The sequence below is a fragment of the Lemur catta genome, chromosome 21 (genome assembly GCF_020740605.2).
Source record: "Lemur catta isolate mLemCat1 chromosome 21, mLemCat1.pri, whole genome shotgun sequence".
NCBI lineage: Eukaryota > Metazoa > Chordata > Mammalia > Primates > Lemuridae > Lemur > Lemur catta.
The window spans coordinates 14,138,905-14,161,339 of NC_059148.1; the positions used below are offsets into that span (position 1 = coordinate 14,138,905).

Consider the following 22,435-nt stretch of genomic DNA (forward strand, 5'->3'; position numbering starts at 1 on the left):
CCCATCATCATTTGGCTAAAATGAACAACCAACAGGCAAATGGGTAGAAAGGTATCACAATCAGCCAGCATTCTACCAGCATAATAATAAGTTATTAACACAGGAAAAAAAAGGGACTGCTATTCTGCAATTTGCAAAACTAAAATTCATATCATTTCTGAAAAATAAATTTATTCTAGAATTTTAAATAATCATTAGTCAATAATAAAAGACAAAGCCATGTCAGTCAAAAAAAAAAAGGTAAAAATCATAAACATATACGTCACTAGTTTCCAAAAAGTTAGAAATCAGGGAAAAGCCATAGTGTCAAACTACTTTTGCTGCCTATTGTATAGCAGTTAGGAGTTCCTACAGGAAAGATTTAAGCCCAAACACAATAGCTCCACCATATAACGTAGCATTGCTTTTTAAAGTTTATACATGAAAAACTGGTAATTTGAAGAAATTTCAGTATTTAATTCACCCGTGTTTCAAGCTCATGCCCCTTTATTCCCTGTAAAAGTGTCACTGGGTAGAGCCAGTTCTCATTGGAGCTAGATGTCCCGTTAGGAGTTGTGGCACCTTGGAGGCAGCCACTGCCTGCTGCTCCAGCACAGTGCTCTGGTCTAAAGGCCAGTGTGAGATCTCAAAGGAGAAGGATTCTCCTCTGACTCGCGGTGAGTTCTAAAGTCTACAGTTAGAAATCTGGAAAAGGGTGGGAACATTTTTTAAATCCATTAGAGCAAATTTAGAACACAAATACTGACTTTATTCCTTAATTTACAGATGACATATATCACTTTCTGGGTATTAAAAGTTTCCAGTCATGGCCATTAAATTGGGAGAATTTTGAACCGAACACTACCCAAAGAAAAAATGTGAAAATAATATAATTATGAATCATTTCTAATTAAAGTCAGACTTATTCTTCCTTTTAGTTGATGTGCAAGACTGTCCACAAAACAGTCTGACATCCTCGGAGAACTACTCAGTGAGTTATCTGGGGGGCTGTTAAGTAACCCTCTATCTGCAAGCAACAACTAGCACCTAGACATCATTTATCGATGACCTGTGACTGGCTTCAGCACAGACAGATTGGTTACTAAGTAAAAAACCCTGTGGGTGGAAATTCTGCTCTGGGCATGTTTAGGTTTTTACGTGCCTCTTCTCCTGTCAAATTAGCTATAATAACTTGCCATCCACACATTAAGCCTTCTTTAAGCATTTGTCATTTAGTTTAGAGGCTGTCTTTAAAATGCATTATATTTCTATAGCAATTTAAATTATTACCTTCACGTTACTTTTCTTACTTCCATAAATAGAGTAAAAGTGCGTTCTTTATTCAAAAACAACTACTTGCCACAAAAATTGCCCTCTCGTGTCCTGCTTCCCAAAAACATAACTATTGAAAGGCCAGGAAGAGCCAGGATGAGCTTGGGTAAAGGGAACTTGTTCAGTTTTTACTAAGACTAAACTTAAACTATAAACCTTCATTTAACATGGATATTTATACTGCTTCAAGTCTCACAAGAGAACATTACAATCCCCAAAGACTAAATCACTTGTCTCTTTTAAGAGTTATCAGAATAACATTATGCTGAAAGTGACAGTCTAGCTCTGTTCTGTTTGTTAATGCAGCACAGACTTGCTGGCCAACTGCAAATGGCTGTAAATCCTTATCGCAAATAAAACTATTTTTGTGCCATTTCTATTTTTCGCTTAAACGTCACCAGCTCTTCAAGACTCGGGACCTGTCAAGTGTTCTGTTGCCAAGACTCTGCTGTCAGAAAGGTCAGCATCTAGTACCTTCCAGTTGGGTCCCAAAGGGCCTCTCTTGGTCTTGACTGACTGGAATAATGCTGGGTCTTCATCAGCTTTGTAGTCCTGCAAAGCAAAACAAAGTCAGAGGCAGAGAAAAAAAACCCAGAGAATATTCTTTACCCTTGCCAGAACAGCTCTTTGCAACTACCAAATCACACAACAGAAACCAATTAGACTTACTGTGCTTTTGCGTAAAAGAAGGAAAATGTTTCTACGTGACATTAAGTTTTCAGTTTGGTTTCCTTTGCTTTAAACTTTTACCTTAGGCAAAACAACTACACAGTAAGTAATAAAAGTCTTGGACTAGCAATCCACCCTGACTGGTTACTGGATAGCTATCTCCAATAATGAATCATCCAACATTTTTTAATTTTCAGCATTTTGATATAGGGATAACATTTTGATATAGTTGCTAGAGAGTAACTACTATGACTGGAAACACAAATCACAACTACTGCTTCTGAGGCATCCTCCTATCTCTTCTACAGTTGGGTCTGCAGTGGACACCTTAATTTCTTGACCAGCCTCTCAAACCCTTGTTCACAGAGAGTGATGGGGTGCACATAACTTGGCTTCTTCACGGAATAGAGAGTGTATTCATGCCAGCCCCTCACTGTCAAAGGAGGTAAGGGAGGGGTGTCATCATACCACAGGGAAATGGCCCTAAAATTTTAGGTTTTATTCAAGGTTCTAGTACATGTAAATTCTGTTTCCCTTAGCATCTTCTTTTTGACAGAAAGGAGGAAATAAAAAAGTAAATCTTTTTAAACCTATCTGCTTCATAAAAGTTCTCTTGTCATTACAACATACACACGCATATGCTACGGATAGAAATAAAAAATAACTTTTGAAGAGCTAAACCTCAGATTAAAAAAAAAAGGTTGCAACAGTAACAGTGGACAGAGGTCAGCTGCGCAGTTTAAAATGCTACAAGGAGAGAAAAAGAGCCTCTTCCTTCTTGAGCAGACTTTCTGAACCGGGAGTCCTTCAGTGGCATTCATGAGAGGACCACCTACCTTGGGGAAAACACCCAGACAAGTCAGATCTGAAACTCTGGCTAGAATCACTGTTCTGAGGATAAGGGTGATACAAGCACAAAGCAAGAACTGAACAGGCTCTGAAGTACAACAGGAACTTTTCACAAATCAAAGAAAACATGGTGAGAAGCACCCACTCAAGACTCGACAGCTTCTCAGCAAATGCACACGGCATGTTAATAATTCCTAAAGAGAAAGTTACAAACAAATTATGTGAGGAAGGAAAAATGTGAGGTCCCGGAAGAAAACAAAACTTTAAAGAAAGATAATTGGCTAAATATGTGATCCTGAACATGAAGCCTGTCTGAAGACTATCTAAGAAGCTACAAAAAGACCCAATAATGGGCTAAAATAATTAAATAAGCAAACTTAGCTGGCCACACGAGGTCTGAACGCTTTAAAACATGGAATGTGTAGCCACAGGCATTAGGTCAGTCATAGGGCTTACCCAGGAACCATCGACTGGGATGAGCTGCTGCAAGGAGCCGGACAATTGGAGCTACTCATACGTCTGGGCACAGCAGCAGAAAGTTCAATTACTGTCAGCTAGCATGAATTCTTAAATTCCAATTTTGAAATGCATCCTGAAAATTAACAACTTCAATTCTGACTAACAAAAGGATCAACTGCACAGGTGGTCTCAAGGCCTGGATTCACAATGAGAAATAAGCTACTCTGCCAACATAAATAAACCTGTAGTCCCATACAGCATTTCCTTCTAGGTCAGAGGCTTGGAATTAAAACTCAAAGACAAGCTCACTTTTCTCAAAAATTGAAAATATTTAACATCCTATCAAATAATCACTTTGAGCATCATTTCCCTCAATCAAAGTCTATTTATTAAACAGCCACGATATAGAAGGTGGCTCACAGGATGTTAAGAAGTAATCCAAGGAGTCAGAGAAGGAAGGGAGAACCAACACATGGTCCTGGCTCCCAAAAAGGCAGTCTAGTTGGTAGAAAGAAGAGAGGCAAACAAAGAAAAGGTAATTAAACCCCCAGGAAGTGCACGTTAACTGCTAACAGAGAATGGAGAGAATTACAGTCAGAATCAAAACTAAACAAAACCAGCCAAGGAAATCAATTTTTTAAATTAATTTTAAAATGATGTTTAAAAATAGAAAAATCTTATTGTTATGGTGCATTCTGTTAAAAAAATATATATATATGTATATTTTTAAGAGGCAGGCTCTGGCTCTGTCACCCAGGCTAGAGTGCAGTGGCATGATCACAGCTCACTGTAACCTTAAATTCCTGGGCTCAAGGGATCGTCCTGCCTCAGCCTCCTGAGTAGCTGGGACTACAGACACCTGCCACAATGCCCAGCTAATTAGAAAAAGTTTGTTTTTTTTTTTTTTAAGAGATGTATTCTCACTATGTTTCCCAGGTTGGTCTCAAACTCCTGGCCTCAAGGGATCCTCTCACCTTAATTAATTTAATTCTAAGTATCAGTATAATGCCCAGAAGCCTGCCCAGTGCCAGTTTATTCCATTTCAGGGGAAAATCCCTTTTTTCTCCTTTTTACCAGCGACTGGGGTATGACACTGGTATGGGCATGATGCTAAAGTGTTTTCATTTTGTGTTTTTGTGGCTGTTGTTATTTTGTTTTGGTATTTTATATTTTTTTAAACAAAATCTGAGATATTAGGTAGCAAGGAGGAGCTGAACAGTAAGTACCACATTTCCCAAATCTAAGAGGTCATCAGGTATACAGTGCTTCATTATTTTATGTCCCATTAAGAAGGAAAACACTCAGCCAATAAGACATGCCATAACTGGAAGACAATTCTTGATTCTGGATATATTAAAATGACAAGAGGGGAAAGAAAGGAGTAGGATTTTAGAACTGACGATGTAGACCGAAAAACTACCTCTGTGGATTTTAAACTTGCCTGCTGCAAGGGAAAAAAAAAAATTCATGAGACTAAGTACACACAATTATCACTAGTGCTAAATTACGAATAAAACCAATGACATTATACAATAAGGGTAGCACGTAACAAAGAAACAACTAAGAAAACAGAGCTTGATCTAAATTTTGGCCAGCATAAATTATCCTCATGTAGGGGTAGATTAACAGGCCAAAACATGATTACGGCAGCAGTGAAGGCGACAATATCAGTGGATGAATTAGATGGACTTCCTTGACAATATTTCTTCTCCTTCCCAAGCCCAGCTCCACATCAGGCTGACAGCTTTAGGGATTTTCAATACCTATTTGACATAGATTAATTAACTAATGGAACAACACTTCCAAACTTTTCCACTCTGGACCTAACTGTTCCAAAGTATACATATATGTCCTGTTCCAAAAGTATATTTCTAAGCCTTCATTATCAGTGCTAGTCGTTCACTGAGACACTTTTCTGAACTATGGATTCACAATCATAGAGGTGATCTGAACCTTAAAGACCACCCAAGCCCCCTCGTGTTAAAGATGAGGAAACCACCCTCTGACTCAGAGGTGGTATGGCTCACCTATCCTAGCACTTCAACTCCAGCCTCCTTAGCTCCTGCCCCAGGCTCATTCTGGTATACCCCACAAGACAACGACAAAAGGTGTCAACAAACGTCACAGATAATCAAAACACATTTCAAAAACCCAAGAAGCTTTAGCACCAAGGATATCAGAGTGGATATTCCTATGAGGCACAAGTGTGTGTATATAAAATATTATACCCACATATATGCATATATGAAACTAAGTCTTCCCCTCTCTGCTTTTTCCTCTTGAATACAAAGCAGCAAACATTAAAGATATTATACTGAAAATGTAACAAAACCCAATTACTACCAATAGCACCTTAACCTTGACAGATTAGAAAAACGCATCTTGTCAAAATCTAGGAATTTTTGTGTTTTATGTTAGTTTGAATACGTAAATGTTTAATCAGGTGAATTAAGTGGCAAGATACTAAAAAACAGGAAGCAGGTGTAGTTTTAACAACCTCAGTTTTGTTTCTCTACAAGAAACATTTAATTTTTTGAATGGTACCTTCTTTGCTGCAATTTCATTGTTGGACATCTAGTTTGGTCTTTCTGTATGTGAAAACTGGCCGATTTATATCCATATCACAATGAACAAATATATTCCTTCATGTATGACAGTTTCAGCATACAGAATGCAACCTCAGCTACCAATTATAGCTGCAAATGAGCAATAGTGTGGAATGAGACAGCCTGCTGGCTTTGTTAGTATTCTGTCTCCTTTGGGATCCCATGGGGAAAGGGGAGCCTCTGATGAAGAGAAGCCCTTGGCTCATGGTTTATTGTGCTTGCCACCAGCTGCAGACTTCTCATCTCATTAGTTCTTTTAGAATACTGTGGGTGAAGACAGCTGTAGCCTACTTGAGTCTTTAGCTCCTGGGTATTCTGAAGGCTGAATTTGCTATGCACTTTCTGTAATCCTTGGGAAAAAAAGAAAGCAAATTCACTAGGCCAAGGAAATGCATTTTAAAAATGGGTTTTAAATCACGTTTCAAAGTAGAAAAATCTTATTGCTAAGGTGCATTGTGTTTAAATTTTTTTATGATTCAATTTTAATTATCTGTATAATGCCCAGAGGCCTGGCCAGGATAAGGGCTTAGTAAAACCATCATTATCAAGTTAGGTATAATATCCCTAGACATTACTTGCTGAACCAATAATAGTGCCTGAACAACAGAAAAATACAATGGTATCAGCATAAGGTATATTCGCATTAGTGTTAATACAACTCTATTTAATTGAAAACTCTTATTTAAGTAAAAAAGGCAAGTGGAAAGTCAAGACGCCCTTTGGAGAACACAATAAAATATAATATAGTAAATAAATGGATTACTGAGTCTCCACACTGGAGCCACAGAATACATTCATTAAATTCTTATAAATAACTGTTTTCTGTCACTGGAATACAAAAGTTGTGCTACCTCTTGAGCGTACATCTGTTACTCACTACAGCTCTCAATAGAAATTCTCAATAGAAACCAGATTCATTTCAAAGACAAAGAATATTAGTTTTATGAATCTTTGAGCACAGTAGCTAGCCCCCAAAATGCAAGTACAAAATCTGTGTTGAGCCAACCTAAACGTCCTTGAGCCCAGATTTAAGTCATAATTATGAACGGGAAAGTGAGTAGGAGGTGGGGGGGCAAGCTTGTAGGAATTTCTTGACAGCTTGGGGAACACTGAGATAAGCTCCAGACACCAGAAACTGCTTAAAGAACCAGGCATCACAGGTGAGGCTAAGTGTAAACTAAGGAAGAGAGTGCCCAAACCATAAGCATTAGCAACTCCTTGACACCTGCTTATATAAGATCAATCCCTAACCCCTAGCCTCTAACCCAGAGAGGGGAGGTGTTTTACAGAGTAAATATAAAAACCTGAGAGAGATATTAGGGCCCTGAAGCTTGCTTTAAAATACTTTCCTTTAGCATAAGATGATTAATTAGATGTCTATTCATACAGTTCAAAGATAATCACTAAGTTTAAAATGCATGAGTATTGCAGTTTAACTTAGCAAAGCTTATTTCCTCTAATCCCATCCTAAAAATAAAGCCCACAATGGGGGGGAAAGCTGAATTACATATGAAGATAAATAACAAAGATCATTTATTAGCACTGCCCTGAATTTTCCAGTATCACGGCACTTAAAAAAAAAAAAGAGTTCCTGGATCGTATCACCATTCACCCTAATGCCAAACACACAACTAACGGAAGCTGACAAAATTAAAGCCAGACTCCAAAGGGTAATAAGCCCATTAAAAAAAATATGTTTGCATTAAATTTTGCAATAGCAAATAACATAGGTGTAAAGAGAAATACATTTATTAACTTGTTTAAGAAACCGATTTCAATAGTTATTTTCAAATAAGCAGCTTTCTTTTATATTTTTAATTACATCTCCCCAGTGACTCCTCAACCTTTCAGGTTCCCACAGAGTACCATTAATATAGTATAAGTAAATCTCATTAATTCAGGTCCTACCACCTTAGAATTCGTAATCATTCGGACAGGGGCTGGGCTGAAGTTTATCTTTGCATGATCTATGAAAAAAAGATTTGCTACACAAATTAATAGAGTAACAAGATCTCAGGAGGGCTGTTTAAACAGTTCAGAAGTGTTTTAGAGCAATTCAGAGGCATTCATTTGCATATAATTATTATGCTAATTACAAATCATTCTTATCTATTCATTAAAGCAGATTCCCAAAGGACCACTAATTGTCAATAACTTGTTGGCCTAGTTTCTGTTACTGAATGTACCTCAGAGGAACAAAACTGCATTAAAAAATATTCTATAATTCAGCCCTCTCATTAATCTTTACTGGCTTTCCACCAATGAATCCTAAAACCTGAATTTTTAAACAACTGTATTGAGAACTGAGAAATGCAGTCAAATCTACAGCCCTGAGCAGAACACTTTTTTGTAATCTTTCTAATCTCAAAGAAACCCTCCAAGTCCTGGGGTGGTGGTGGTGGGGTAATCTTGGCATTCCAGGTGGGGGAGGGGGCAGGGGTTGTCAACAGAGCTCTCTGACAGAGGTCTGCTAAGTGTGGCCACTCTGATCCACATGAGGTGGCTGCAGCATAGGGCACTGCTAGGCTGGAGCACAACTAGGCTAACTGCTTCCTCCGTTCTTTCTGATCTCACCCTTTTCACAATGAGAGATGACCAGCAGTGTCATGTTTATAAAGGCAGACCCCGAAAGCCTTTGGAAAGATATAATAGAGAAAGAGAAGAAACCACAATTTCAGCCTTGAAAAGAGGTTCCTACCTGATGTGACACACCTCATATTCTGATTCCACCTCAATGCCTGATGTGACACACCTCATATTCTACAACACAGCAAGGAAACCAAAGAGTTGTGCTCCAGAATGAGATGGGCAGGTGAGGCCAAAAGGAGCAAGCTCCTGGGTGTTGAGAAGAGTCTTCCTAGATAGCCCAGAGCTGGTGGGCTGCCCTAAGCAATTGTCCCAGGACTTCTCCCCCAAGCCGTCCCCCTCAGGTGAGTTACTCGTTTGAGTGTTTCATGTACAAATATACAATATATTTATTACTGTAACATTGTATTTATTATTAGTATATATTTATTATAGCACTTAAAAATGAAGATATTTTAAACTCTAGACACCACCGAAATACATTTAGACACATTAACAAGTCGATTTTATTTTCATTAGTTAAATGTCACATATTTTAAAATTAAATTGCATATACCTGAAACATTAAGTGGTATGTTTAGGAGAGTTTTATTTACAAAAATGCATTTGTTTTCTTAAATGATAGATCATTGAACATATTACATCAAACACCTTACGCTAAAATGGGTGAGGACAGCCTACTGATTCCTCCCTCACAGAGTGAGCCCTCTCTAGTAAAATGTTGGTTCTTGATTTGGCCTTCAGCTTCTAAGTCCCAGGATCCCATTTAATCCATTAGCACTAATGTAATAACCATTAAATAAGAAAAAAATCAAACATTTTTTAATAGCAAGAGCAAAATCCAAGTAGCACTGTTTTGCTACCATTCTTGGAGCACTTACTTGTGTGCCAGGCATTCACGTTCTCTCACTTAGCCCTCACAACCTTGGAATAAAGGTAATGTACTGTCGTCACCACTGGGGGAGGAGGGGTGAAATTCTTTGCCCAAGTTCACCATTACTGGGCAGAACAGCTGGGACTCCCTTGTGTGACACCAAAGCCAACCACAACACTTATCACAAAAATGTGATTTACACTTTACCATTTGATCAGACTCAGGTACCTGAACGGGTCCCTGCTCCCTTTCAGCCAAGAGAACTTTCCCTGAAGAAGAGTTTATACTGCTGAAAAGGGGTTTTTATAAGCAATGAACTTTAAAAACTGAACTTGGAGCTCTTTATAGTAATTTCTTTAAAAATATCTGCCATTAGCTGCTCAAAAACAATATTGTCTGACTCTCAGCAGAGAATTTTTTTCCCCATCCAAGGAACTGGAGCAAATCCTGCTTTACACCCCACCACCTCTACCCTCCCTGCCTTTTTACTTTTAAAACATGAAAGAAATTAGGAATAAACACTGAGTTAATAATGGCTTCTAGTGAAAAAGTATTTTGTGCAGAATATGTTTGTACACATAGAATTTTTAACACAAACTCTAAAATCCTTGCTAAGATTTAAACAAGCATGAAATAAGCAATTATGTTATTTTCCCACAAGAGGGCACTGCCATCCAACTATGCCTTCAAATATACTGGATGTTCTCTAAATCCACTACTGGAAGTGATCTGAAAGTACCTGACCATGTAAGGCAGCTGAATAAACTGGGAAACATTTACACATTTCTTTTTAATAGGAACCATGCCTACATCTATTTATATCTTCTTTGAGGATGGGGGAGAAAATCTCTAACTTACTATTAAAAAGATCTTGACAATGGTCTGCCTCACAGCACAGCCAAGGTGAGATGAACATTTGACAAGTGGAAATTTCTTAAACATAAACAAAATCACTGCTGCCTAAAACTCGTATTTGAGTTGTCTTTTTTCCTCCTTGTTCAAGGAGGCTACTATTATACGCATTCATCACCAGCTAGGAGTTCCTTCACAATTCTCACGTCTTTACCATGCACACACTTTTATAAAGAGCTTTTAGAGATCTCTGACATACACTAGTTAATAAGTTAGAAACTTTTAAGATAAAAATGAATGCCTAGCTTTTAACAGCAAAAGGAAGAGGTACTCCAAGTATCTGCACAGCCAAAGAACAACCAAAGCAGCATTTGGCAACCACAGGCCCTCCTAGGACTTGCTGGATCTCAGCCACAGATTTCTAATAAACAAAAGCTCTTTTCAGATCTAAAGAACTGGGTAGCCTCTGCACAGCTCCAAGAAGCAGAAAGCCCTTCTTAGGAAATAAGAAGCAACAGTTGGAACAAACGTATTATTAACACCCAAAATGCAAAAGCTCTTGAAGCTGTGAGAGAGAACCAAATGGAGCGATGGTCAGTGCTGGCCATCTAGGGTATCATCTACCAAAGGTTAGTATGGAGGATATATTAGGTTAACCCATAAGTAAGCTGACAAATATTAATAGGTTCACATGCTTTGAACTAATATTTAACTTTTTCCAGTCATATTCCATCATTCTTTTTAATTTTGAAGAGAAAAAATTTAGTATTATAAAGATTAAAGCACATTTTATGATTCTTACATGTCTTTGAAATTATAAAGTTTTTTCTAAAGGCAGCACAGTAAAGCATATGTTATCTAGACTATCTACTCAAATACGTAACATCTGGGCACTGTCTCACAGAACGTATGATCAAAAGAAAAGTTACGCCAAGTCCTTCCCAGAGCACAAGAAACAAGCACTGCTCAAGGTGTGGCCAAAACTTACATGCCTCTAAGATTCAACCCTAAATAAATTAAACCAAGTTTCATCAGCTTGCCAAGGCTAACATTTAGGAGAAGGTGTCTTTTAAAAGAGCAGATACCTTTATGTAAACAGTACATACTTATGGCTTAAAGCAAAAAGTGTTAAGATTGTCCGCTCCAATAATGGAATGGCATGTTCAAAGTGAAAGGAGCTAAATACATGAAAAAGCGAATCGTACATGTTCATTTCCAAAGGCAAACGGAATTTCACAAAGTCAGGTACTGGCTTAGCCCCATCCCTGGCCTCAACTAAAATGGGACACTCACTGTTCTGCCTACCAAAACATACTCACCAAACAAATGGATGATAACCAAAGAATAAAACAGTCAATGGCAGAAAGAATAAGCAAAAAGCACAAACCTTAAAAACCAATTCATTTCCCTTGACATCACCATCCTTAAAAAGCTTTCCCTGGAACTTCTACAAATGTTCAGATGAGCAGTTCAGATGAACCCAAAATCCCATTGTAGTCTTCTGACATGCATTTAAAATGGATGTTCATTTAGTAAAGTGCAAAACTCCAAACCTCTCAGCTCTGATTAGCCTTTGAACTTCGACTGCAGCCTGGAGCCCAGCTCTGGTCTATATCAGTTGAGAGAAAACAGCCCTTTGATGGACGGGCACTCAGCACCCACATAACTGCACAAGCAACAGCTGGAACAAACTGACTCCAAGTCACTTAAAAATTCTTTAGTATTTACTGATTCAGAATCATGCACTGTCTTTAATAGACACGACTGTTTAACTGGAAAAACATTTACTGTACCAACACAGAAAAAAGTGTAAGTTCCAATAAGTGTTTATTAAATGAACAAATGAGAACATGTATGAGTGGTGTTCTCTTTAAGTACCCACATCACAACCCATCTTTGGGTCGCCAGTCCTTTTATTCTACCATACATATGCAAACTTCAAAATATGCCAGAGTTCAGCAGTTGTGGGAGGAGTTGACCGAGGCCACTGATGAAAACTGGTGTTTCATGGGACTAGAGAAGATAGGTGGAAGAAGAGATAGTTGATTGTTTCCTTTAAATAAATTAAGAATGGTCTTTATCAACATACTAAAAAGGAAAGAGCATTACATATTAAGAAGATGCTCTAGAAAGACAAAAATAAAGTCAGCAGGTCTACATCTGAGTCCTTCCCTTGGTTATATGGCTGGGGAAAGTTACAGCACTTCCCTGGGCTGCAAACTCCTTTAACAGGAAAAATAAAGGTTGAGGTGAATGTTGTCGAACCATGCCCTACAACTGAGATTCCTTCTGCTTCCAAAATCCTAGAAGGGAGCCTAGCTACAATCTACACCTACAATCTTTACTATTAATAGTGTAACTAAAGCACTGCTTCTCAAGGGTCAGCAGGTACAGGAATCACCTGGAGGGCTAAACAGAACCCTATTCCAGAGAACCTAAACAGGGAGGGGCTATGAATTTGCATTTCTATTATAATAAATTGCCTAAACGCAGATCATGCATGAATAGAAAGGGACTGGGATTTTGGCTTGGGTCCTAAATAAAAGCTTTGACAGGCAAGCTCTGAAGTTAGCCACAAGCAAGCTGTAAGTTAGCTAGAGACCCTCAGGGGACTCTATAAAGAACCATCTCCTAATATCCAAGTAATGGTCAGAGAACTGGACTGGTGAGCAGACTGAGCCCACAGGTGAGACTCACACATGTACAGGCCTATCTAATGGCTGTGGGGGAGGTGTTCGCTAAAGGAGACCAAACCAAAATGAGGGAGGCCTGAGTAAGCTGGACTCAGCAGAGGTGATTCCAAGTCTTGAAACAGAGGCTGAACTTTCTACCAGCAGCCTCATCCTCTCACCTGAGAGTGCTTGTGTCCCCTGGGGAATTAAGGACAGAATCGTGACTACTGAGTGGACCCACAGCTTTGCCACAGGAGCTGGTGCTGAAAAGGCTGCTCTCAAGAAGTTTTTCTGCTGGGAAGAGATGGTGCAGAGCAGCCCAGAGTCTCAGCAGCAGCAACAATCCAAGGACCACAGTCCAGGGAGGTAAGTCTGGCTACCTGGGGCAGGCATCAGGGCTACAGAGCCCAACTGTGAGACAGCCCCATCCCCTATTACCCTCTAGGAGAGCATCTGCAAAAAGGGAGGGGGACCAGAAAAAAGGATGAAGATTTGGGGTAAATAAGAAAGACAATGGGAATTATACTCACCAGGCAGGTAAGGATGAGGGGCATGAGAGTAATAATTAGGGCGGAGGGGATTAAAAAGGACAAAAAGGAGGAAGAGAAGTATGAATGAAGTCTAAGCTTTATCTTAAAAGAGCAACAAGCTCACTGGGTAACCCACAAAACAGGGCCCCTCCAAGCTCTGTGGGGAAGTCCTGGTAAAGGACCCTCAATCAGAGCACATCCTGCACATCCTTTCTGTGACCTGCAAACAACAGGGCACAGAGTTTCTAGCTTGTCTCTTCCTTTCTGGAATACCATCTTCAGTGAAACACCACAAAAAAACCCTCCTGGTTTTGAAATGCCTCATTTGGGAAAAATCTTTCACCACAAATTAAAACATTACACTCAAATGCACTGAAACAAAATTCTATTCCCTCTTTAAATTTGCTGCATTTTAATATGAAATAGATCTACATTGTTAAACTACATCTCTGAAACAATTTAATATGTTTATATCATTAATATTTGCTCATTACTGCCATTTAAAAATAGATGTTAAACTGTCTCATTTTTAGATGTGTAAGCCTTAAAATTTTGAATTAAATATTATTTCTACTAAGAAAAAAACCACCTTGGAAATAAAAACAAAATCACACAGTACATATTATAGAGGAAGGCTGATACAATCCTTTCTGGTTACACATAAATACCAAAAAATGTGGTTCCAATTTCTTTTTTTTTTTTTGTTAACCATGCTCATTTTCTTTCAAATTACTTCCAAAAACGAAGGTCTCTCTGATGTTAATCGTGTGTACACTTCGGCTTACACTTTAAAGAGTCTTCCTCTCCTGGGAAGTGACTTTTGTATACAAATCATGGAAAGCTACTTAGACAAAGTGCTGGAGATGATTAAAAAGGGCCAGATTCAAATTTATACCTTAAAAAAAAAGGAGAAGCAGATGTCAACTGACTCATTTGTGTATATTTTGAAAATGAGTTGAAGATATGCATGTGCATTTCATCAGGGCATTTAAAGAATCTCCAACTTTTTACTTTGGTTATATATCAATGACAACTTTAGAAATTAAAAGAAAACTTTAAAACTTATAGTCTGGTGTTTTATACCAAATACCTTGACTCTTGCTACAATTTGATCTAACCAAAGAACAATTTTTATCTGACCAGAAAAGAATTTGCTCATTTAGAAACACTCAGAATTTTTAGGATTGAAAGCATGTCATATATATTTCATCAGCTAGAATAAGTAAAGAAAGAATTAAAGTAGCATTTTGTTCACTTACTACTTGAATAAAAACTTCAATTCCTCTAAATTGCCTTTTCTTCTTCTTCTTTTTTTAAATATTACAGAGAAAAAAGTTCTACAAATTCTCTTTGATCTGCCAAACCCCTACTGAAAAGCTCACTCCATGTCAGGCATTGAGCATCTTGCTAGGTCCTGGAAACACAGAAATGGTGAGTAGTACAGTACAGTCCTGGCTCCCAAGAGGCACCCCATTTACTGAGGATGGCTTTTCAGGAGTAACACTTGGGTTAGATAGGCAAAAAGTGAGGGTGAGTAGGAGGGTGTGGGGACGGAGGCTGTAGGGGTAAGTAGGTGTGCCCTGCTGGAGCATGGTGTGTTCAGTGACTGCTGGGATGTCAGACAGAAGGACTCTTCCTTCTCAAAGGATATAACATCTTAATAATACTTCACTATAACACCACTTTCTCTTGAAACAGGAAATCTGTTTTGTACGGTGAATATATTCTAATGGGCCAAAAGAAACTGGGTAGGGACATGCATGCAGAAATCCCAGACTGCTCAACTTGTTTCCTTAGGCAATGATGTATCTTCTAGAAAATTACAGAGAACGGTGTCTAAAGCAATAGTCTTATACAGATATCCCACAAGTCATCAACAAAAAGCCCTAATAACCTACATATTTAAATATGTATGATTTCTGTAGCAAACTACTCTGTGACCTCTGGTCACAGTGACAGATTTTTTACAACAAATCCTCGTTCCTAGAGTTATTGTGACAATGTCACCCTTCAATTATGTAAACATGTCAAAGCATCCACCCAAGTATTCAGTTGTAACATGGGTGGAATCAAATCCCTTCTATGTATGGTGAAGTACAGTTCAAAAGCACGGCCAAAAAACATCAAGTCTATAACAAGAGTGGTACACAAGCCATCTGACAACCCAGCAAAGAGAGTTAAACCTTAAAAGTAATCAAAAGTCACTCCAAATTAAAACACTTAGGACTATGTTGTATTAAGCCATCTGCAGTGACAGAAACTCCCCACCAGGTGGAGTTAAAACATTCAAGCTTCACTTTCAAATTCTTGGGTTTCTTGTACTCCCGACTATGCTCCCATTCATCCTGATTCTCAGAGGACTTAGCTACTTATGCTTTCAAAATTACTAATGTAATGGTTTTATGTCTTTTAAAGCAAATCATATGAAGGAAAGAAACTCAACCATTTTATTTTTTTAATTAGCTCACTCAAGGAAAACCAGTGCAATTCATTAAAAACAGAATGAAAAATCTCTGAATTAAGTCAGAACAAAACCTCCAGGAGTCCAGGCGCCACAGTCTGAACTGAGAGATCACCACACCTTCAGAAGGTCTCCCTACCTTTTTCTTCTTTTTCCAAATCACCACCAATACACTTATTTGAGGGAGAAAGGGTCAAATCTTATCGTGAACCTTTAAACTGGGCAGGAGTAGAGACACTTACCTGCCTAACTTCTGGGTATTCACAACTCCAGAGGTAACCACATCCTGCACGTGAGGTGTTACCACTGAACAGATGAGCGTTAGATGGGAGACACATTCCAAGCAGTCACATCATCTCCCATAGAGGTGGTGCTGCCCTCGGGTCATAAAAGCAGCACTGAGAAAAATGAAGGCAGAACATAGCCACAGCCTCCTAGCACAGGCCTAGACATAATGGTGGCCTTGTGAAAGGGGATCAGTCCCTATTTACAAAGCAGGAAGAGCAATGCTTCCAGCCAAGCCGCAGGATGAGAGCTGGGGGGCTGGAGTGGAGGAGTGGGATCTGACCATCAGCTATTCCCCATCCAACCTGGGCCTCCACAAGCCTTCCTCTGGCCCCGTGAACAAGGCAGATCCAGCAAATCTGGGAAGGGGATTCTGTCCCGATGCCCCAACCCCACCCCAGCTTCCCCAGGTCTAACATGTGATCTGATCCACTGGGTGCAGTCCCACCCCAACAAGATCCTGCACCCATTTTGCTGGCCTATTCATAGTTACTAAGCTATTAATTCTAGTGACACTTCCAACCTTAAGGAACACGTTTTAGGCACTGAAAATTGACTGCTGGTCCAGCAGATGCACTCTAAGGTGATAACCCTTAGACTCCTGTATAATCCCTTTCCCTAAGTGCAAGCAGAACCTCTGACTTGTTTCTAAGCAACAGACTATGGCAAAAGTAATAGGACGCCATTTCCTTGGCTAATCAGGTTACATTACCTGGCCACTAAATGTGTGATTTAGCAACAGAAAACAGATACAGTTAGTGAGAGGAGTACATCCCCCCAATCCAAGGCACACATCTCTATCAGACCACAACCCTTCCACCTCCCCCCCTCGCCTGTCTCGAGGGAATCACTATTATGAGCATCTCATGCATTCTTCTTGACCATCTATACACAAGTAAGCAAATACGTATACACATATAAAAATACATTTCCTCCTTTTTAAAACATTACACATGGAAGCCTATTACGAAAGGCTCTTTTGCATCTTTCTCCTTCCAAATTATCTTGAAAAGGATTCTTTATCAGTACAAATAGAGCTCACTCCTTTTTAATGACTGCACTGAACTCCATCATATGGGCATATCATAATGTTTCTCTTCAGTTCCTGATTGATGGAGAAACATTTAGACTTCAGACTGCTTCTAATCTTAGGTTTGTATACTTGTCACTTCACAGTGGGTGGGATCAATTCCTAGAGCTGGAATTTTGCTGGGTCAACACGCATGTACATTTGTAATTCAGCTAAACCGGTTACACCAAGTTATACTCCCACAGGCAATGTATGAGGGCCTGTTTCCTCACCCCTTGCCAACCCAGGTGTTATCAAAATGCCATCAAACTGATTCTATATTCCAGTGCAAACTTCACTCACATAGGTTAGATGCATCATTATCCTCAAGCTCATCAGGTTCATATGACCAATATTTATGAAGTACTCACTCTGTGAAAAGGGTAAAGGTGACAAACAGAGAACAAAACACATCAATGAAATGACCGAGAGCTTCTGAAATTCAGCAGAGGGGAAGACTGATACCAACTTGGGTGAAATCTTCCTAGATTTCCCTAGGATCTAAGCTCTCACCTAGATCCTGAAGGACATGCAGGCTTTGGACAGACAAAAGGAGCCCCAAACGGGAGGTGAGGCCAAGCAGTGTGCTGGGACAGGAAAGTGCAGGACATGCGCAGTGCAGACCAGGTTGAGGAGAGGAAGATCATGCTCAAGTGGCAGCTGGAAGAGCCACTGACACAGCCTGGACTTAGTGTGGGAGGAATCAGTGGACAGAAGACTGAATGGAGAGTTAGAATTTCCACTTCTGGCATTAGCTTAAAAAAAAAACTAGTTTACTTACGTAGGCTTCAGTTTCCTCACTTCTAAAACAGGGAGGTTAGTCTTAAAGCCAAACTTTCTACAGCTGCAGAATTATGTGTTCAAAGTAAATCTTATGGTCAAGAATAATGTCAGAAAGACAAGCAGAACTGTGTTGGTAGAGGGGAAAGGGCAGGAACTTGTCAGCCCCATATTCTAGTCACTCCAACCTGACAACCTGACGGAGCGCCAAGAAACTCTCAGGATTATGCAAAGCACAGTCCGAAAGCAAGGAGGCCTAGGTAGCTAAGGTCTCTTCCAGCTCTAAAAACTATTTTAACTGAGTGTTAGACAATGCACCTGGACCTTCATTACTAGTCTGCATGCCTACAATTCCTTCATTCATTTAACATGCATTCATTGAGTACCTACTGCATCCCAGGCACTGTTATAGGAGCTGGGGAAACAGGGGTTAGTTAACAGTACAAAGACTCTGATGTTCCATTTGTTTGGAAGGGAGAGAGAGAAAACCATGTCAGAGCACTGACAGTAAGAGGGAAATGTGTAATGACTGCGCTACCCAGCAAAACCCTACTCATCCTCATGTCAGGAGGCTTTTATTCAGCCTTTTCAAAAGATTTTCGTCCTCACACATCGTTTGTTCTCGTGTCTGAAATCCTGCAGCACTTTGGACCATACATGAGCTTTTGCCACTTGTTAATATTTCACTGTATTGTGCTTATCTCACTCAGACTTAGGCCTCTGGTGGGTTCTACACCAATGTCGATAGCTACCACAGCACTGTGTACACACTGACAGGCACGCAGTACCTGCTGACTACTATGACAGCACTGCCATTGGAGAACCGTAAATGTGTTCTGAAAACTTTCTTCCTTTTCCCAACACTATAGACCAAAATTTTCAAGTAACAAAATTACATAAAAGAGCAGAATCAAATGAGCAAACTAACTGAACAGAACACCAAATTGGATCTGGTAAGAAGTAATGATCTCCAGGTGGTCCAGGTGTTTGTGATAGAAGATAATCCTAAAAGAAACATTAACTAGTCAAGGCCAAAACAATGGAGTGGAACCTAAGGGGAAGAAAAGCATGGGGGTAACCGTCTATGTCAGTAGAGTGGACAGATGAGGATGTGCAGAAGAAGACGGCAGACCCAGAGTCCCTGCCCCAGGAGGTCTCACAATCATTTTCTCCCTGGAATGGGGGTCTGGCCCTATGGCCGGGGGACTCTCCTGCCACCACCCACCCCAGCCCTCACACATCTCCAGGGAGCTCAATGCTCTGCTCCTGGCACTTGCAGGCTTATAAACCATCAAGGGCACCTTTGCTACCATAAAGTTCCCTTCCTTCTTTTTATAGCAGACAAATATGTCTATCAAAATTCTTTTTTCATGTCAAAAGGTCTGATAACCCCTACATGGTATCAGTTGTACTTTTATTAACCACTACTGAGAAAGCACATAAACAAAAACCTACTGTGACACAAATGTGCACAGTAGCACTATTCACAACAGCCAACAGGTGGAGACAACCCAAATGTCCATCAATGGATAAATGCATAAACAAAATGTGGCACGTCTATACACTGGAATATTATTCAACCATAAAAAGGAATGAAGTACTGCACATGCTATGATGTGGATGAACTTTGAAAACATGCTAAGTATAAAAAAGAAGCCAGACAAAGCAGGCCACATATTGTATGATTCCACTTATATGAAATACCACAATAAGCAAATCCCAGGAGAAAGAAAACAGCTTAGTAGTTGCCAAAGGCTGGGGGGGGAAGGAGCAGTGGGGAGTGGTTGTTAGTGGGTACAGGGTGTCCTTTTGAGATGAAAATGTTTTGGAGCTAGACACTGGTGACAGCTGTACAACATGGTGAGTGTACTATACTTAATGCCACTAAACTCTGTATTTTAAAATGCTTAAAAGGGTAACTTTTAAATTATGTGTATTTTATCACAATTTTAAAAAGCTACTGTGAATTCAATAAACTTTAAAATAAATTTATATCTTACATTATATATTATACCAGTATCTAAAATGTGACTGGGAAAACTGGAGCCATGAGCACTGAAAAACAAAACCCTACATCCAGAGGTGAACAGTCACTACACAAACAACACTTAGTGTGAATGTGGACACTGAGAGTTCTTGCCCAAGCGTAGCGACCAATAATGACAATGACAGTGAGTATCTATTAGACCAGGAACCGCTCTACGTGCTCACACTTAATCCTCTGCAACAATTAGCCTCATTTTACAAAAGGTAATACAGGCACAGAGAGTTAAGTAACCCACCCAAGATTAAATAGCCAGCAGCAGAGCTTTACAATTTAAATCTAAAGCCCATCTCATTTCAGCATGTATGTTCTTAGTTATTTTAATCACAGAGCCATGGCTTTACCCTACAAAGCCTCCTCTCTCGGGCCCAATCCGTTCACTCTCACTAAAATCCACCCCAAACATCATCACTCCACGCAGAGAACCACCTACTCAGCTTCTGCGAGGGCAGTGCCTTCCACCTGGAGCACGTACGCCAAGTGCTGTTGCCATGCATCGCTGCTGAAGCATACTGGGATGGAAGGAATGGGAACCAGGGCCTCCAGGCCTCTTGTACAATCTGCCTTACACTGTTCTTTCCACCTATATTCATGCCTGCACACACTGAGTGCCCATTTTCACCTGAGGTCAGGAACAAAGAAACTACTTTTATGCTCCAGCAAAACCAAAGGTAGCTTGTACTCTGCTGGTGAATACCGAGGACTGCAAGCCTATGAACCACAAGACTGGGTCAGTGAAACCATTTTGTTTGGCCAGCCCTGCAGCTGCCAAGACCAACAACATAAGCGGAATGCCTTCCCCAGGGCTCCCAATCCTGGTATCGTATATGCTGCTGCTTGGTATCGTCTTGGGATCTATGGTTCCAGGCTTGCAAGCTAGCCTGGCCTAGCCATTAACCAACTCACTCATTACTCCCAATTACTTTTCTTCCCATCATTGTTCTTTCACATATAGCACATCATGGCTGTAAACGATACCAAGAGAAATAAAAGGGCATAGCTAACATGTTGTTTCACTTTTTGGGATTAAAAAAACTCCCTCTATAATTTCAAATGTGGAAATAGCCCTAAAACTGAAACAACTTCAAATCACAACATAACCAAAATTTAACTTCTAGAACAAGGGTCCCTTCTCAGTGCTCGCACTTCTCAGCAGGAAGGGAGCCCTAGCAGAGTAGCCCATCCTGGCAGAGGGCCACTGCTGGCAGTCCCAACCCTAGTGATTTCTGAGACAAGGTCAGGGACCTTTGTTTCAGGTTTACCTTTAAATTTCAGCAGCAAAACCAGACATTTGGTGTTTGAGTTATTTCTGTTTAGCTTTGCTCAAGTTCAGGGAATAAGCACCAAAAATAGAAATTGAAGGGGACACTGATGGAACACACCGTGCCTGACCCTGATAAAACAATGGGTGCCACTTGTATTCCAAAACTTTAGCTTTCTAGATCAGCAGGAAGAGGACCAACGTGGCTGTATTAACATGTAAAAAGTACACAAATGTGCCCTAAAAAAACCAAAGCACCAACCAGTGCACTACAAAATAAGAACTGATTTAATATTCACAGACTTTGGCAAGATAATAGTCTTAATTTAGCATAAGGTATAAGCATCATTACTTGTAGAAAAAAATTTCTTTACTAAGTCAAAGCCTGGAGTACAAGTAGTTATATCTAGTAAGAATCAAAATAGAAAGCTAAACAACTGTTAAATTAAAATACTCCACACCAGCGATTTTCCACAAATGACAACTTTATCCCTAAGTTACTGAAAACTTATATGTAAATTTAATTTTTACTTTCTTAATCACACTTGAGAAGTATAGGGGTCCGTATTATTTAAAGAAGGTTATGGAAGAATTCTTCTGTAAACAATGTGGGTTTCTGTGTCTGGTTCCCTCCCTTCTCCCCCCCCCCCCCCCATGAAAACACACACCTATGCATCCCAGGTATACTGGGATCTCTTAAAGGGATCACTTGCACAAAGGCAAAATCCACACAGAAAGCAAATCACCTTTTCTCTTTCTCTCTGGTCTCTTTTGCTGCACATACCCAGACTAAACTCCAGGCTCATTTCAGTGTAGAAATATAGGCCACACAAGAAAGAAAGAAAATCATTTTTAGATGTAAAGGGGAACAAATTAAAAGGTCATCAAATAATACTTACTGCTGGTTCAACTTGACTTCGATCTGCAATATCTATGTGGACAATTTCAACAGTTTTCCATGTGTTTGGATCTAAACCGTGTACCTATAAATGACAAAGAAAAACGAAGCAAAACAAACCAGATTATTCTTGTTAGGTAAAACTATTAACTTACATATAAAATCTTTATCTTGAGTCTCTCAGGGTACATCACAAGCAATTAAATCCAAATTACTATTTCATTAAATT

At 39.6% G+C, this 22,435-nt stretch overlaps 1 protein-coding gene across 2 annotated transcripts in view; it reads right to left on the reverse strand.

The window, feature by feature from the left end:
• Positions 1 to 22,435, reverse strand: part of PITPNB (phosphatidylinositol transfer protein beta) — a 63,172-nt gene that overhangs the window by 18,815 nt on the left and 21,922 nt on the right. For both annotated transcript variants that reach the window (XM_045534369.1, XM_045534370.1), the window contains exons 7-8: positions 22,208 to 22,291; positions 1,786 to 1,863 (exon numbers count right to left, since the gene is read on the reverse strand). In XM_045534369.1, coding sequence (XP_045390325.1) covers positions 1,786 to 1,863; positions 22,208 to 22,291 — 162 coding nt within the window. The remainder of the gene's footprint in view (positions 1 to 1,785; positions 1,864 to 22,207; positions 22,292 to 22,435) is intronic.